The sequence below is a fragment of the Salmo trutta genome, chromosome 12, assembly GCF_901001165.1.
Source record: "Salmo trutta chromosome 12, fSalTru1.1, whole genome shotgun sequence".
NCBI lineage: Eukaryota > Metazoa > Chordata > Actinopteri > Salmoniformes > Salmonidae > Salmo > Salmo trutta.
Genome location: NC_042968.1, coordinates 58,395,686 through 58,413,629, shown reverse-complemented (window position 1 = coordinate 58,413,629; position 17,944 = coordinate 58,395,686). Strand labels below are relative to the sequence as shown.

The following is a 17,944-nucleotide window of genomic DNA, read 5'->3' as shown; positions in this document are numbered from 1 at the left end:
AGCTCTGTTAGCTTACAGATATTATACGCTCACATTTTATTAGAACAAATGCTCTTATTCAGAGCGACTTACATGCGCAATTAGGGTTAAGTACCTTGCTCAATGGCACATCGACAGATTTCTCACCTAGTCGGCTCAGAGATTCACCCCAGCAATATTTCAATTATTTTCCCAATGCTCTTAACTGCTAAGCTACCTCCCCTCACAGAAAATGGGTAGCGAACAGAATGAAAGAGAGCATTTCAAGGCAATCATTTGCCTGGCTACCCAAACTCCTTGCTCCGGAGGTAAAGCAGCGTTTAGAAAATGTGCCATAGGTCTTGATACTCTGATTGGTTAGAGATGGTCTAATTGTTGATAACTTTGTTTTGCACAACAACCCTCCTTTTGACTTCACCACAAATGACTTCAACCATGGCAGTCTCAGACTGAAGTATGTAGCGAACGTAGAACTCAGTTTGCGTCATCATGGCTTTGTGAGAGAATTAGACGGAGAAGGGGAGAAGCGAGAGAATGAGAGAAGGGCAGGAGGGAAAGCTTTGTGAAAACATGTAGATTCTGTGTGTAGTTTAATGAAGGCTCAGTTGAACAAATCTATGGAAAATATGGAACATTTGTCAGTTATCTTTTCCCAGTGCTTGGTAATAGGGTTCTTCAGCTCGACAAGTACACATTTTCTCACACTCTCAGGTTACATCCCAAATGACCAAAGTGTGTTAGGTAGAGGGGAGAGACTGTCAGTCAACACTCACTCTGTCTAATCCACTTCCTGAGCCCTTTCAGCCTGTCAGTCAAGCAGCCTCAGACAGAGACAAATATCCAGTACTGTAAACCCTGTCTGCACTGTATTGTGTAGTATCTTAACTGTATGAGTCTGCCCTGCTGTGTTCAGGTCCTGCCCCAGAGTAGTTTTGTCAGGGTGCGCATACGTGTGTCAAGTCAAGTGTGTCACAGAGTGTGTTTTGGGCTGTTTATTAGTGTCTGTTGACTACAGTATTTCTTGAGTGTACTTTTAGCAAAGCTTTGATTTACTTTGAAGTATAGGAATACAGGTGGAATCTGTCATTGACACAGACATGGTGGAGCGGAATAAAGATAGGAATGTAATTAACCACAAGGTTATGAATTCAAATCCCAGGTAGGGACATTTACTGTATAAATGAACATACACAACATGTTGAAAATATTGTATGTTAAAAGCAGTAATTGAACATGTGGGTGTCCCTAACCTACATTTACTCAAGTAGAAAAATGTTTAGTTCAGGTTACACTTTGACTGAAAGGTTTAGTAAATTAAAAAGGCTGTGGAACCAGTGACTAAATTATAATTAGTTGAATCAACTAGATTCATTTTACAGTGTTGCTCTGTCTGCAGTGTTCAGGTCCTGACCCAAACTCCCCTGTCCTCGTCTCTGAGACACTTGTCTCAGACTAGTGTTGAGTGTGTTTCAGTATGTTAGGCAACATGTCTGTAACGTGTAGTATCTCACCTGTATGAGGCGTCCTTGCTCTGTCTGCAGTGTGTTCAGGTCCTGTCCCAGACTCCCCTGGCCTCGTCTCAGAGACTCGTAGTCCATTTTCAGCTGACCAGCATGGGCCGACAGTTTGGCCACCTCTTCAGCTAGATTGACCAGCAGTGCCCGGTCTTGACCTTTGACGGACTTCAGGTCGGTGTCGTGGTCGGTCAGCGAGTGGAGAAGCGACGTCTGCACCCCCTCCAGACGCAGGAAGTTCCCATTGTAGTCAGGACAGTTGGGGTCAATAAATATGTTGATGCGCGAGCCGTCGCCCCTCTCCACAGTGACCAGGGCGTTGGCCTCGTCCTGATTGGTGGAGATGTGGGGAGGGCCATCGGACATGGGCGGGGCCTGGTTGTGGTTCATGAAGAGGATGGTGCCGGTTACCGTGACGGCGAGTAGGACGGCTACGAACAGGAGGATGGTGCACAGAAGGTAGCTGCAGCTCATCCTCTATGGAAGGCAGGGACAAAAAGAAAAGTGGAATGTTAGAGTAACACTTTCTGGATATGTCTGTAGCTTTGTCATTTGGTAACCTCTAATTGAAGATTAGCAGTGTTTACAGGTTTTTAATATTTTAAAGGTTTCACATTTCACAACTCGTCCTTTATCAAATAGTTTTTGTTAGGAGCAATTTCTCTCTCCTATATCTCATTAAACACCATACACTACTCCTGTATCAAAACCTAATATGCAACAAAACGCACACATCGAAAGTCTGAAAGTTGGAAGAAGCTCGATATAAGACATGTTTTCTGCAACGTGTAGTTTTTGAAGAGAAGAAAAGAGATAAGTAGCTTATTGAAGAGTATGTTGAAAAGAGTCCCAGTTTAAAACACCTCTGGGGATAAAACACAGCAGGGAACCAGGTTCAATTCTCACTCCCACTTCAGAGAAGGGGAGAAAGAGCATGGGAGAGAGAGAAAGTGTGAGAGAGGCAGTGAAAGGGAAAGTGTGAGACACAGAAATAAGTGAGTAAGAGATACAGAGATAAAGTGTGTGAGAAGAGAGAGAAAGCAAGAATGTGCAAGAAATATAGAGAAAGGGAGAACATTTTGACACTGCCATGGTGTCATTAACCAGAAACTAAAAAAAGCTTTTACAAAAGGGAGCCATCTTGTCACTCAGAGATACATTGCCATTACCATCTGTGTATAGAGTAGATAGAGGAGAGAGCAGTGTGTCCTACTCTACCATTGCACAATTAACGACTCATATCTCCCTATATCCACCTTCACATTAAACACACTTAATTACACTTATTTCCCAGATAACAATTCTGGAGAGAGAGAACATTTTTGTAATATTACCCGTAACGTTCCCTGAATGTTTGAGCGTCCAGTTTTCAGTTAGTTAGGGGAATATTCTATCTATATTAGCAAAAACCTTCTGAGAAACTTTTAAGCATGTTTTGGTTTAGAGTTTGGAGAACATTCCCTTAACCAATTCACGTCCTTGTAATATATTTATATATTTATGTTTGGCGAAAATGCATGACATTTGGTGTCAACATATACTGAACAAAAATGTAACTGCAACATGTAAAGTGTTGGTCCCATGTTTTATGAGCTGAAATAAAAGATCCCAGAAATTTTACATATGCATAAAAAGCTTATTTCTCTCAAATTGTGCGCACACATTTGTGATAATCTATCCACCTGACAGGTGTGGCATATCAAGAAGCTGATTAAACAGCATGATCATTACACAGGTGCACCTTGTGCTGGGGACAATAAAAGGCAAATCTAAAATATGCAGTTTTGTCACACACAATGGCATAGATGTCTCAAGTTTCGATGGATTGTGCAATTGGCATGCTGACTGCAGGAATGTCCACCAGAGCTGTTGTCAATTGAGATAAGATAATTCAATGTAAAATGCTCTACAGTAAGCCCCCTCCAATATCATTTTAGAGAATTTGACAGTACGTCCAACCAACCTCACAACCGCAGACTACGTGTAAGCACGCCAACCCAGGACCTCTACATCCAGCTTCTTCACCTGAAATCTCATTTTTATTGGCTGGGCCTGGCTCCCCAGTGGGTGTGCTTATGCACTCCCAGGCCCACCCATGGCTGTGCCCCTGCCCAGTCATGTGAAATCCATAGATTAGGGCCTAATGAATTTATTTAAATTGACTGATTTCCTTATTTGAACTATAACTCAGTAACATCCTTGAAATTGTTGCATGTTTCGTTTATATTTTTGTTCAGTATAGTTAGTACAATTCTCTACAACAGCCACATTGAAGATTTAAGATTGTCATTATCTATCATACTTCCAGTGTAAATCAAAATGGAGATTTTCAGAAAAATTAAAAAAAATATTAAAATGACTTTATAATAAGTATTTTGAAATACATTTAAGAATTAAATTGTTTAAAAGCATATAGTATTGTTCTTTGGCATGTTTTATTCCTCAATTGTCCATTGACGCACTGGTGCGTCAATCTAAGTAACATAATAAAGACATCCCCATAATAATCCAGCAATTTAAGATAGAGATATCAGATGTTTTGCATGGGCTGTTTCAATCCACAGCTTCCGACTATGGTGGCCTTTTTAGGTCTACTCACGAAAAAGTCTGTAGCGTCCAAACCGTTTGGCCTACAAATTATTATTATAATTATTATTATATGACCACTCTGGAATGGGGATACTCTAGAGAGCATGATGGTGTTCTCTGTTTTGCTCTACAACCCCCAAAAGTGTCACACAATTCGTCTGAATGTAATCCATACAAACAAATAGAAGTATGGAGATAATTTTGTGCCCCAAAAAATAAGGGGTAAAATATATGTACAAAAAAATAACAAAACCTGAACTTATAAACTCAGCAAAAAAAAAAACGTCCTCTCACTGTCAACTACGTTTTCTTCAGCAAACATAACATGTGTAAATATTTGTATGAACATAACAAGATTCAACAACTGAGACATAGACTGAAAAAGTTCCACAGACATGTGGAGTTCCACAGACTAACATAAATGGAATAATGTGTCCCTGAACAAAGGGACAAAAGTAACAGTCAATATCTGGTGTGGCCACCAGCTGCATTAAGTACTGCAGTGCATCTCCTCCTCATGGACTGCACCAGATTCACCAGTTCTTGCTATGAGATGTTAACCCACTCTTCCACCAAGGCACCTGCAAGTTCCCTGACATTTCTGGGGGGAATGTCCGATCCAACAGGTCCCAGACGTGCTCAATGGGATTGTGATCCTGGCTCTTCGCTGGCCATGGCAGAACACTGACATTCCTGTCTTGCAGGAAATCACGCACAGAATGAGCAGCATGGCTGGTGGCATAGTCATGCTGGAGGGTCATGTCAGGATGAGCCTGTAGGAAGGGTACCACATGAGGGAGGAGGATATCTTCCCTGTAAAGCACAGCGTTGAGATTGCCCGCAATGACAACAAGCTCAGTCCGATGATGCTGTTACACATCGCTCCAGACCATGACAGACCCTCCACCTCCAAATCGATCCCGCTCCAGAGTACAGGCCTTGGTGTAACGCTCATTCCTTTGATGATAAACACCAATCTGACCATCACCCCTGGTGAGACAAAACTGCGACTCGTCAGTGAAGAGCACTTTTTGCCAGTCCTGTCTGGTCCAACGACAGTGGGTTTGTGCCCATAGGCAACATTGTTACCGGTGATGTCTGGTGAGGACCTGCCTTACAACAGGCCTACAAGGCCTCAGTCCAGCCTCTCTCAGCCTATTGCGGACAGTCTGAGCACTGATGGAGGGATTGTGCATTCCTGGTGTAACTCGGGCAGTTGTTGTTGCCATCCTGTACCTGTCCTGCAGGTGTGATGTTCGGATGTACAGATCCTGTGCAGGTGTTGTTACACATGGTCTGCCACTGTGAGGATGATCAGCTGTCCGTCCTGTCTCCCTGTAGCGCAGTCTTAGGTGTCTCACAGTACGGACATTGCAATTTATTGCCCTGGCCACATCTGCAGTCATCATGCCTCCTTGCAGCATGCCTAAGGCACGTTCATGCAGATGAGCAGGGACCCTGGGCATCTTTCTTTTGGTGTTTTTAAGAGTCAGTAGAAAGTCCTGTTTAGTGTCCTAAGTTTTCATAACTGTGACCTTAACTTTTTTTATTTATTTATTTCACCTTTATTTAACCAGGTAGGCAAGTTGAGAACAAGTTCTCATTTACAATTGCGACCTGGCCAAGATAAAGCAAAGCAGTTCGACAACATACAAAAACACAGAGTTACACATGGAGTAAAACAACATACAATCAATGATGCAGTAGAAAAAAATAAGACTATATACAATGTGAGCAAATGATGTGAGATAATGGAGGTAAAGGCAAAAAAATGCCATGGTGGCAAAGTAAATAAAGTATGGCAAGAAAAAACACTGGAATGGTAGATTTGTAGTTTGAAGAAAGTTAAAAGTTAAAATATAAATAATATGGTGCAAAGGAGCAAAATAAATAAAATAAATAAATACAGTAGGGGAAAAGGTAGTAGTTTGGGCTCAATTAAAGATGGGCTATGTACAGGTGCAGAGATCTGTGAGCTGCTCTGACAGCTGGTGCTTAAAGCTAGTGAGGGAGATAAGTGTTTCCAGTTTTAGAGATTTTTGTAGTTCGTTCCAATCATTGGCAGCTGAGAACTGGAAGGAGAGACGACCAAAGGAGGAGTTGGCTTTAGGGGTGACCAGAGAGATATACCTGCTGGAGCGCGTGCTACAGGTGGGTGCTGCTATGGTGACCAGTGAGCGGAGATAAGGGGGGACTTTACCTAGCAGGGTCTTGTAGATGACCTGGAGCCAATGTGTTTGGCGACGATGATGAAGTGAAGGCCAGCCAACGAGAGCATACAGGTCGCAGTGGTGGGTTGTATATGGGGCTTTGGTGACAAAACGGATGGCACTGTGATAGACTGCATCCAGCTTGTTGAGTAGGGTATTGGAGGCTATTTTGTAAATGACATCGCCGAAGTCGAGGATTGGTAGGATGGTCAGTTTTACGAGGGTATGTTTGGCAGCATGAGTGAAGGATGCTTTGTTGCGAAATAGGAAGCCAATTCTAGATTTCACTTTGGATTGGAGATGATTGATGTGAGTCTGGAAGGAGAGTTTACAGTCTAACCAGACACCTAGGTATTTGTAGTTGTCCACAAATTCTAAGTTAGAACCGTCCAGAGAAGTTATGCTGGATGGGCGGGCAGGTGCAGGCAGCGATCGGTTGAAGAGCATGCATTTAGTTTTACTTGTGTTTAGGAGCAGTTGGAGACCACGGAAGGAGAGTTGAATGGCATTGAAGCTCGTCTGGAGGGTTGTTAACACAGTGTCCAAAGAAGGGCCAGAAGTGTACAGAATGGTGTCGTCTGCGTAGAGGTGGATCAGAGATTCACCAGCAGCAAGAGCGACATCATTTATGTATACAGAGAAAAGAGTTGGCCCAAGAATTGAACCCTGTGGTACCCCCATAGAGACTGCCAGAGGTCCAGACAGTAGGCCCTCCGATTTGACACACTGAACTCTGTCAGAGAAGTAGTTGGTGAACCAGGCGACGCAATCGTTTGAGAAACCAAGGCTACTAAGTCTGCCTACTGTGTGTGAGCTGTTAGTGTCTTAACAACCGTTTCACAGGTGCGTGTTCATTAATTGTTTATGGTTCATTGAACAAGCCTGGGAAACAGTGGTTAAACCCTTTACAATGAAGATCTGTGAAGTTATTTGGATTTTTACAAATTATCTTTGAAAAGACAGGGTCCTGAAAAAGGGACGTTTCTTTTTTTGCTGAGTTTATTTATATATACACTACCGGTCAAATTTTTTTTAACACCTACTCATTCAATGTTTTTTTCTATATTTTTACTATTTTCGAAGTTGTAGAATAATAGTGAAGACATCAAAACTATGAAATAACACATATGGAATCATGTAGTAACCACAAGATAGTTAAACAAAACAAAAAACATTTTCAGTTTGAGATTCTTCAAAGTAGCCACCCTTTGCCTTGGTGACAGCTTTGCACACTCTTGGCATTCTCTCAACCAGCTTCATGAGGTAATCACCTCGAATGCATTTCAATTAGCACGTGTGTCTTGTTAAAAGTTCATTTGTGGAATTTATTTCCTTCTTAATGCGTTTGAGCCAATCAGTTGTGCTGTGACAAGGTAGGGGTGGTATACAGAAAATAGCCCTATTTGGTAAAAGACCAAGTCCATATTATGCCAAGAACAGCTCATATAAGCAAAGAGAAATGACAGCCCATCATTACTTTATGACATGAAGGTCAGTCAATATGGAGCACTTTAAGAAATTTTAAAGTTTCTTCAAGTGCAGTCGCAAAAACCATCAAGCACAATGATGAAACTGGCTCTCATGAGGACCGCCACAGGAAAGGAAGACCCAGAGTTACCTCTGCTGGAGAGGACAAGTTCATTAGAGTTAACTGCACCTCAGATTGCAGCCCAAGTAAATGCTTCAGACACATGTCAACATCAACTGTTCAGAGGAGACTGCGTGAATCAGGCCTTCATGGTCAAATTGCTGCAAAGAAACCACTACTAAAGGACAGCAATAAGAATGTCATGACTGTCCTGTGAGGATCCAAATGGGTCAGATCAGCTTGGCAATGGATTACAGTAACCAGACCTCTCTCACCCACAGAGGGGGGAGCTGGTGGGGGTTGAGACCTCACTTCCTCTTGTAAATCAAGGAGAGAGTACATCCCTCTCCAAATCCAAGCAGGAATGTTCCTTTGTCTCCAGCGGAAATCCCCGCCTTGGGCGACGGAAGTCCCGCCTTTGCTGGAACCCTTTGTGAGTTCAGCTTTCAGGGGTAAATGACCCTTTGTGGTGAAGAATCGCCAATGACCGTTTTGTGCTTAAATAACATTATTGTACAAGAATGGCTAGCTTTGTATTAGATGCTAAGCTAACAAAGAGAGTGCAGCCATTTTTCGTTGTTTACAGCGAATTCCCACGCCTTGGGTGACGGAAGGCCCACCTTTGCTGGAATCCCTTGTGAGGGCCAACGTCTTCTCACATTTGTAACAACTGGTTACACTTTAATAATATTCAACCAACCTCAACTGATTGGATATCATTGTCTTATTCAATTTAACAAGGAAATTAAATTGCCAAGCAAACTTTTTAACCAGATTGATCACTCAGATTAGGACCAAATGAATTTATTCCAACCAATGAGACATTTTAATCTTGTCAATCTGAATCTAGATACAGCGACACCTTCAGGTTAATTAAAGTTGAATTCCCATATAGCCTATACAGGTATGATTAATCATTAACATTGCTTAATCAATTACATTTGCTTTTGCAAATTCATTGATGTCCAACTCCCACATTACTGATCCAGTATTGATGATTCATTAACGTCTATAAATAGATTGAAATAGTTTTTGCAGCTTCCAACGACACAAAACCCCATTTCTTTTAATGATAATAATAATGAGCAAGCTATCAGAGGGGGTGCCCCCCTTCCCCCAGTAATTAGTGAACCCTCACCCATATAAATGGGTGACGTCAGCAGCAATATAAACCCAAACTATGCCGTAAGTGAAAAAACAGCAGAAATTGTGACAGACGCCCTTCAAAATTAACCATCAGCCGCAGGCCTTGTAAAGGTTCTCTACAGTTTAGCCCTGATATATGGCCACCAGCAAAGATGGACATCGGTCCAGTACCACAGCGCACAGCAGAAGCATGAGCAAGAAATGGTTGACATGAAGGGACAGGTGAGGAGAACCAGGAAACTAATGACAAAAGCCGAAAAAGAAAAAATACTGCTAATCGAGGAACTGCGTTTGAATTGAAAACAGAACAATTCAAAGAAATGGCAAAAACTTATGATGACGAACAAGCACAAACTCTTGAACAAAATTGCCTTCTACAGGAACAAAATCATCTTCTACAGGAACGGCTCGATGTAGCCAAAAATAAATATGACGAAGTCCATGTCAAACTATACTGCTCAAAAAAATAAAGGGAACACTTAAACAACACATCCTAGATCTGAATGAAAGAAATAATCTTATTAAATACTTATTTCTTTACATAGTTGAATGTGCTGACAACAAAATCACACAAAAATAATCAATGGAAATCCAATTTATCAACCCATGGAGGTCTGGATTTGAAGTCACACTCAAAATTAAAGTGGAAAACCACACTACAGGCTGATCCAACTTTGATGTAATGTCCTTAAAACAAGTCAAAATGAGGCTCAGTAGTGTGTGTGGCCTCCACGTGCCTGTATGACCTCCCTACAACGCCTGGGCATGCTCCTGATGAGGTGGCGGATGGTCTCCTGAGGGATCTCCTCCCAGACCTGGACTAAAGCATCTGCCAACTCCTGGACAGTCTGTGGTGCAACGTGGCGTTGGTGGATGGAGCGAGACATGATGTTCCAGATGTGCTCAATTGGATTCATGTCTGGGGAACGGGCGGGCCAGTCCATAGCATCAATGCCTTCCTCTTGCAGGAACTGCTGACACACTTCAGACACATGAGGTCTAGCATTGTCTTGCATTAGGAGGAACCCAGGGCCAACCGCACCAGCATATGGTCTCACAAGGGGTCTGAGGATCTCATCTCGGTACCTAATGGCAGTCAGGCTACCTCTGGCGAGCACATGGAGGGCTGTGCGGCCCCCCAAAGAAATGCCACCCCACACCATGACTGACCCACCGCCAAACCGGTCATGCTGGAGGATGTTGCAGGCAGCAGAACGTTCTCCACAGCGTCTCCAGACTCTGTCACATCTGTCACGTGCTCAGTGTGAACCTGCTTTCATCTGTGAAGAGCACAGGGCGCCAGTGGCGAATTTGCCAATCTTGGTGTTCTCTGGCAAATGCCAAACGTCCTGCACGGTGTTGGGCTGTAAGCACAACCCCCACCTGTGGACGTTGGGCCCTCATACCACCCTCATGGAGTCTGTTTCTGACCGTTTGAGCAGGCACATGCACATTTGTGGCCTGCTGGAGGTCATTTTGCAGGGCTCTGGCAGTGCTTCTCCTGCTCCTCCTTGCACAAAGGCGGAGGTAGCGGTCCTGCTGCTAGGTTGTTGCCCTCCTACGGCCTCCTCCACGTCTCCTGATGTACTGGCCTGTCTCCTGGTAGCGCCTCCATGCTCTGGACACTACGCTGACAGACACAGCAAATCTTCTTGCCACAGCTCGCATTGATGTGCCATCCTGGATGAGCTGCACTACCTGAGCCACTTGTGTGGGTTGTAGACTCTGTCTCATGCTATCACTAGAGTGAAAGCACCGCCAGCATTCAAAAGTGACCAAAACATCAGCCAGGAAGCATAGGAACTGAGAAGTGGTCTGTGGTCCCCACCTGCAGAACCACTCCTTTATTGGGGGTGTCTTGCTAATTGCCTATAATTTCCACCTGTATTCTATTCCATTTGCACAACAGCATGTGCAATTTATTGTCAATCAGTGTTGCTTCCTAAGTGGACAGTTTGATTTCACAGAAGTGTGATTGACTTGGAGTTACATTGTGTTGTTTAAGTGTTCCCTTTATTTGTTTGAGCAGTGTAGATAAATCTGACAAGTTATCTACAAACAGCGGCACGCAACTTGATAACATGCATGCAGTTTTGATAAACAACACAAAGCAATAATGTTCTAGTCCAAAGGCTACAGACCAAAGACGATCAGTTAATGAACACAATCACCAAGTTGGATGACAAAACAGCGGGACTCATTGAAGTCACTGACCAAATGAATGATGAGAGAACCCAGGTGAACAAAATTAACTCTAAGTAAGCGGAGGAAATCTCATCACTGAATCTCTCGCTCTGCACTCAATACCTCTACCTGGAAACCATGACAGATAAGTATGAGGCTGAACAGAGTGAGTGCGACACTCACGTGTCTAAAATAAATACTCTAAGCACCCAAGTGGACTCTACTATGCAGCAGAATACCACCGTTAGGTACCATCTGAAGGAATTCCAGAACAGACTACCTAAAGAAGCAACCAAGCTCACAACTGCAGCTTGGTACACAAAGGAGTGAAGACGACAGAAGGTTTCAGATTTTGTCTCTCTCAGGTGTCCCTCAGTCTTCTCGTCTTGGCCATTCGGCACAGAGTAATATGGTGCCTCCTCACAAACAGAGCCAAAGCTTTGCTTCTCCTCTTGGCCTTTCGGCCCAAATTTCCCCACAGGGTGAAGTCAACCCCCTCTGCGCACTTGGCATGGAATGTTTTGACAAAATCGTCAAAAACTTCCGCGTCTTTGACCCCGTTCCAGGGAAGCCAAACAACACTGAGACATTCTTAACAGACATAGAGGACGCCTTGGATGGCTACCCGAATGCTACGGGTACTGACAGGCTTTACCTGTTGAAGCGAATGTCGAATAGACACGTGACAAGATTCACTCGTCTACAACAGCAAAACGTACAGAATGACTACACAATATTTGCCACAGCTTTGAAAATAGAATTCAGTGGTTCTGCAACACACAAACACAACAGCTCGCTTATTTTTACAAGGCAAGTCAGTTAAGAAAAAACATCTTATTTACAATGACAGCCTACCAGTGAACAGTGGTTTAACTGCCTTGTTCAGGGGCAGAACAACATATTTTTATCTTGTCTGCTCAGGGATTTGATCAGGTAACATTCCGGTTGCTGGCCAAACACTCTAACCACCAGGCTACCTACCGCCCCGGCTAACACTGTCAAACAAGCTCGAAATGAACACCCACAAGCATACTATCTTAGGCTTTGTTCATTTGGCCTACTCAAACAAATGATTCTGTCAAACATGTATCCCAACTTCATTACCTACTTGGGCCCTATAGCCCACATTGGTTTGCCAATCTCAGAGCTCTTTTGAAGCATCAAAAGTGAGCAGCGCTAAGAGTCCTGACATCTTGGTTTTGAATATTGAACATGAGCACTCACTCCAGTTAGAGGGTGCGTTATCAGGGATAGGAGCATTGAGAGATGATGTACAACAACGGTATCTACCATGACACCATGATACCAATAACCACCGCAGTAAAAATAAGCATAAAGTACGTCGCCGGAGAAACGACTAATGCTACAATCAACCTGATCGCTATGTTCCTGCACCCAACCCACACAAAGTGTCAGGGCACAAAGGTAAGAAGGGTAACAAAGGGTTCAATAACGATCAAAACGATAGACCGATGCTCTCTAGAAGCCCTGCTAAGAGAAGTACAAAAGTGCCAACACTATGCGTGGAATTGCCGGACAACATGTCCGCCACAATTAGCACCACCAGCGAGAGTGTAAGCGATCCAGGGACGCACGATCAAGAATCAGGCCCACAGTGGGCTTTGACTATAGACTCAGATACAATTGTTACGACGCACAAGACAAACAACATCGCAACAGCCAATTCCACTCAAACTCAAATAAGTCAATCTGTTTTCACCATGAATACAAATGACACATCACACCATTGAGAACAATCACTCCACTTTGTGGGGAATATGACCACAAAATGCAACTCAAAGAGGCCATACCTCAAAACAGTCCTGGAGGACTGCTTAACCCGTGATGCGCTAATTGATTCGGGCTTGACAATATCGTTAATTTCTCAAACATTGTTCAATGATCAAAAAAGGGCTTTGAACCCAGCTAAACGTTGGTTAAAAACGGAACGACAGTCTGAGGTTTCACACAGACTACCTCGCCTCTCACAATGCGACTCATGCTGAAACTACAATTCCAAGACGCATCGCTGGTTCACCCTGTGTGAACCAGCGATGCCTCGAAACTGAACACCTGCTACTTGGTGCAGACTTGATGGGTCGTTTCATCCCACTAATGGATTGGAAAACCAACCAAGTATGGTCACAAGTAACTGTGCCGTCTCCTCTGACCACACTTTCTTCTCCTTAGGCTGGCTGCAACACAGTCAATCCACAAGGAGAATATGTCAAAAGGACCCCTTGGGAAAAAAAATTGACGCCTCTTGGTGCAGAATCTGACTCAAGCAGATATTACGATACCCCATCACATTCAATCAGCAAACCTGAATGACTATTATTTTCGTGACTTCGAGCCAGCAGTCTCTGTGAGTGAGCAACTTCCCTTCCCCTTAGAGTCATGCGATACCGTAGCTAAGATTAACGTCTCTTGTCCTTCAGACATTTCCGCAAGCACCGCGGCCATCTCAGGAATAAAAGCATCAACGTGCAGAGTGGACTCTGCTTTGAGGGTGACTGAAACCCTTTACAATGAAACTGTGTCAGTCCCGCTACTGACCCGATGACTCCAACTGGTGAAACACTGTGCGATATAGCACAGTGTTTCACCAGTTGGAGTCATCGGGTCAGTAGCGGGACTGACACAGTTATAAAGATATCCTTGTCTCAGTTCGCAGATACTGGAATGGTTGCCACACGCTGACACTGTGGTAAATGGCAGGCCACAACAGCCACTGAGCATTTTGAAGCACAACCACCAGGAGATTTGGTTGAAAGGTTACAGGCAGTCTACTAACAACGCGAACGCTGACAACTTGTACAAAGGGTCCGACCTTTCCGTTTCTGCCTCGGACACCAACACCAACCGCTGGTGGGGAGGGGGGGAATACTAGGCCAGAACCATGATGAGCCTCGTGGGGGGGTGACTATGTACAATACTGTACGAGACCACCCAATCAGAAAACAAATCAACTTCCCATGAGAACAGAGAGGAGCGGACAAGCACTCGATGGGGATAACCTTAGAATACATCTTGAGATACCCCTGAGGTGTCCCACACTGGTCTTAAAAGAAGTCCAGTGGACTTTCCACCTCCGCCCCACAAAAGAATTGTAAGAATAATAAGTTTGTGCCATGAGTAGTCTCAACTACAATGTCACAAGTAAAATTCTCTAATCACGTGTTCCGGTAGGATAATATTTCGGAATAAATCGGTAGGATAGCTGGTCCCCTTGGGAACCAGTACCAATGCCAGCAAAAGTCAGTCCAGCAACAGTCAGTAAGAAGGTTAGAGACTTAACAAATCGAAATACCCTTGATAACAGCGACAGAGGAGGTAATAGCCACTCAGATTGCAACACATGGCAGGGAATCTAATAAACACTAATAAACAGAACCCTCCATTCAGGAGGAAAGAATTTAGAAGTCCTGAACCATGATCACACCGCGTACAACTGGTTCAATGCTTATAGACTACTTTGTAGTGAGGTTAGCTCTTCCATGGATATAGCTTTGAAATAGACTCCTTCATACCTATCACCACTACAACGGTGTAAGACACATTGACTTGTAGTCATGGCCAAAAGTTTTGAGAATGACACAAATATAAATTTTCGCAAAGTTTGCTACTTCAGTGTCTTTAGATATTTTTGTCAGATGTTACTATGGAATACTGAAGTATAATTATAAGCATTTCATAAGTGTCAAAGGCTTTTATTGACAATTACATGAAGTTGATGCAAAGAGTCAATATTTGCTGTGTTGAACCTTCTTTTTCAAGAGCTCTGCAATCCACCCTGGCATGCTGTCAATTAACTTCTGGGCCACATCATGACTGATGGCAACCCATTCTTGCATAATCAATGCTTGGAGTTTGTCAGAATTTGTGAGTTTTTGTTTGTCCACCTGCCTCTTGAGGATTGACTGAGTCGTGGCCAACATTTTTGAGAATGACACAGATATTAATTTTCACAAAGTCTGCTGCCTCAGTTTGTATGATGGCAATTTGCATATACTCCAGAATGTTCTGAAGAGTGATCAGATGAATTGTAATTAATTGCAAAGTCCCTCTTTGCCATGCAAATGAACTGAATCCCCAAAAAACATTTCCACTGCATTTCAGCCCTGCCACAAAAGGATAACATGAAAACAGCCTAGCCAGCTCTGCTAGGGTGAGTAAAATGGATAAAATGGTCAGAGTGGGGTGTTCTCTCATTCTGTGTCTGGAAGTAGCTAGCCAATGTTAGCCAGTTAGCTTGGGTGCTTGACTGTCATTGTGAGGTCAGAACTTTTGGATCAACCCTACTTATTGGCCAGAGCATCCAGTGTGCGCTCTGAACGCGAAACGCTCTGAATTTAAGAATGGACAATCTGATAGCACAGTTAAAATCATCAACGCTCTGGATAACATAACAGCCTAACCAGCTCTGCTAGGGCGAGTATTGTTCAGTGAGCTGTTCTCTCTCTTAGATGTTTGGAAGTAGCTGGCAAGTTAGTACAGAATGCTTGGATCAACCCTTAAAGAGATGGGTGGGGCTAAGGCCCAAGAGGGTGTGAACAATGTTGAACGGGTGTAGACAAAGAAGGGCTCTCCAATAGAAGTACCAAAACATTGAAAGACAGTTTTCTCAAAAGTGAGTTTACAAGTTGATCAACTTTCAAAGCAGAATTACTTTCCCATTTTTTCTTTAAATGCAGTGTATTATATACACATTTGTAGAGTCTCTACTTTTATTCAATGTAAAAAACTGAAATAAAATTTTGCTACCTAAGACCTAATCCAGGTGGTGAGTCACATATAGCCAATTTTACTTTGCATCTGGCCCATCTACGGAATTCCTCAGTTCTGCCTCCAGGACAATACTCATCCCAATAAACACCAACCTGCACTTTATTATGGTTATATTACTATGTGGCTCTCTGGGATATACACCCTGTTTTCCAGGAAGCACTTCTTCATCACCGTGTTTATTCATAGTCTCTCTGCACAGATGTGGACGTCATGGCTATGTGTGTGTGTTTGTTCACTCTCAACATCTTTATTCTGTGTTGGATTTAGGGATGTGCAAACTTCTATATAATAATCCTCACTTGTGTTTCATCTGCACATACACATTCACACAAAGTACACAGAGAAAGCATTTGCATCCAAACTCATTGGAGAGGAACAAAGTCAAGAGGTGCATAACACAAACAATAGTTTGATTCCTGACAATTACAGAGTCCAGGAGTAGAGGATGCTGCTGGGTGAGGAAGGAAAGGAGGTGGGGACAGATAGATGAGAGAGCGATAGAGAGAGAGAGAGAGAGAGAGAGCGAGAGAGAGAGAGAGAGAGAGAGAGAGAGAGAGAGAGAGAGAGAGAGAGCGATATTAACAAACACAAACACAAACAGACCTCACTGAGCCCCAGGACAGCAACACAATTAGACCCAACCAAATAATAAAAAAAATATCTGACACACTTGAAAGAATCAGACAAGTAACTGAGCAAACTGGAATGCTATCTGGCCCAGAGCAGAGAATACACAGCAGAAGAATACCTGACCACTGTGATAGATCTAGAATTAAGAAAATCCTTGACTTTGTACAAATTCAGTGAGAATAGTAATGCTACTGGGAGAGCACAATGGCTGCATGCTAGCAGATACCCACAGACTTCCAACCACCTCAATGAACATCATTCTCACGAAGGTGTTCCTTTTGTCCAGGTGGGAAAGGTCAGTGTGGAGTGTGTCGTGACATGAGTACCATTTTAATGCGATGACGATAATTTTATCAAATCAATTAACTAAACCACCACGGAAAAAGTTTGTTTGATGAGTTACCGTTTCCCGAATTAACTCAAGAATATCAGAATATACCGTTATCATATTAGTCATCCACAAATTATTATTACCTCATATCAGTCTCATTCTGAACGTCGTTGACTTCAAATCTGCATGAACCCTAGTCTGCATAATGATTCAGCGATACACAAATTGGCTTAATTATTTATTTACTAACTAACTAAATAATCACATAGAATTACATAAACACACACACAGGTTAGATTACACATTGATTATTAACATAATGCAATGAAAAGCCCCTAGTGGACTAACCCGATATGACAGCTTGTTACACAATGAAAGGGGGGTAAAGAAAGAGCGGGAGAAGGAGAGACAAAGGAATTCAACTGTTGTACATACAGTTGAATAATACGTTCATTGCAAATGTGGATATTTCGCACCCTAACAACCGCTGATTCGGATTTAGAAATGCAACACATATTTACGCTTGTAAGTCTTTGCCGTCTCTGTTGAAATCGCCTGGTCCGTCTACGGGGAGTAATTCGACAGAAAGTCTCTGGTTGTCCATTAGACTGGATCCTTCAGATGTTCCAATGGTCGTTTGATGAGATCTCCCTCGTGTCTTTGGCCAAAGATCTAGACTACTTTAAATTACAGCTGCAGACTGTGAATGTCTAGTCTTCACCTACACGCTGTTGGTCACGCTGGTCTTCACGTTCTCTGGTCTGGTAGAGTCTAACCATTTCCACGTGTAGCCACTGCTTCATGCCTTCTGGTCTAGTGGTTGATTATTCAGGGTACAGCTAAGACCACTTTCCACACCGGTAGCAACCCGGCATGTTTTGGTCTTTATTTAAAATGCAACCATTTCACGAATAGCCAACGCTCCACGTTTTCTGGTCTTGTAGTTTTAAACCATTTGTGACATCCGGCTTACAGTCCGTATACT

General features: G+C 43.1%; 1 protein-coding gene across 3 annotated transcripts in view; it reads right to left on the bottom strand.

Moving 5' to 3' along the window:
* Positions 1-17,944, bottom strand: part of LOC115203860 (fibrinogen C domain-containing protein 1-like) — a 241,642-nt gene that overhangs the window by 137,541 nt on the left and 86,157 nt on the right. For all 3 annotated transcript variants that reach the window (XM_029768909.1, XM_029768910.1, XM_029768911.1), the window contains one exon: positions 1,491-1,970. In XM_029768909.1, the coding sequence (XP_029624769.1) occupies positions 1,491-1,970 (480 nt within the window). The remainder of the gene's footprint in view (positions 1-1,490; positions 1,971-17,944) is intronic.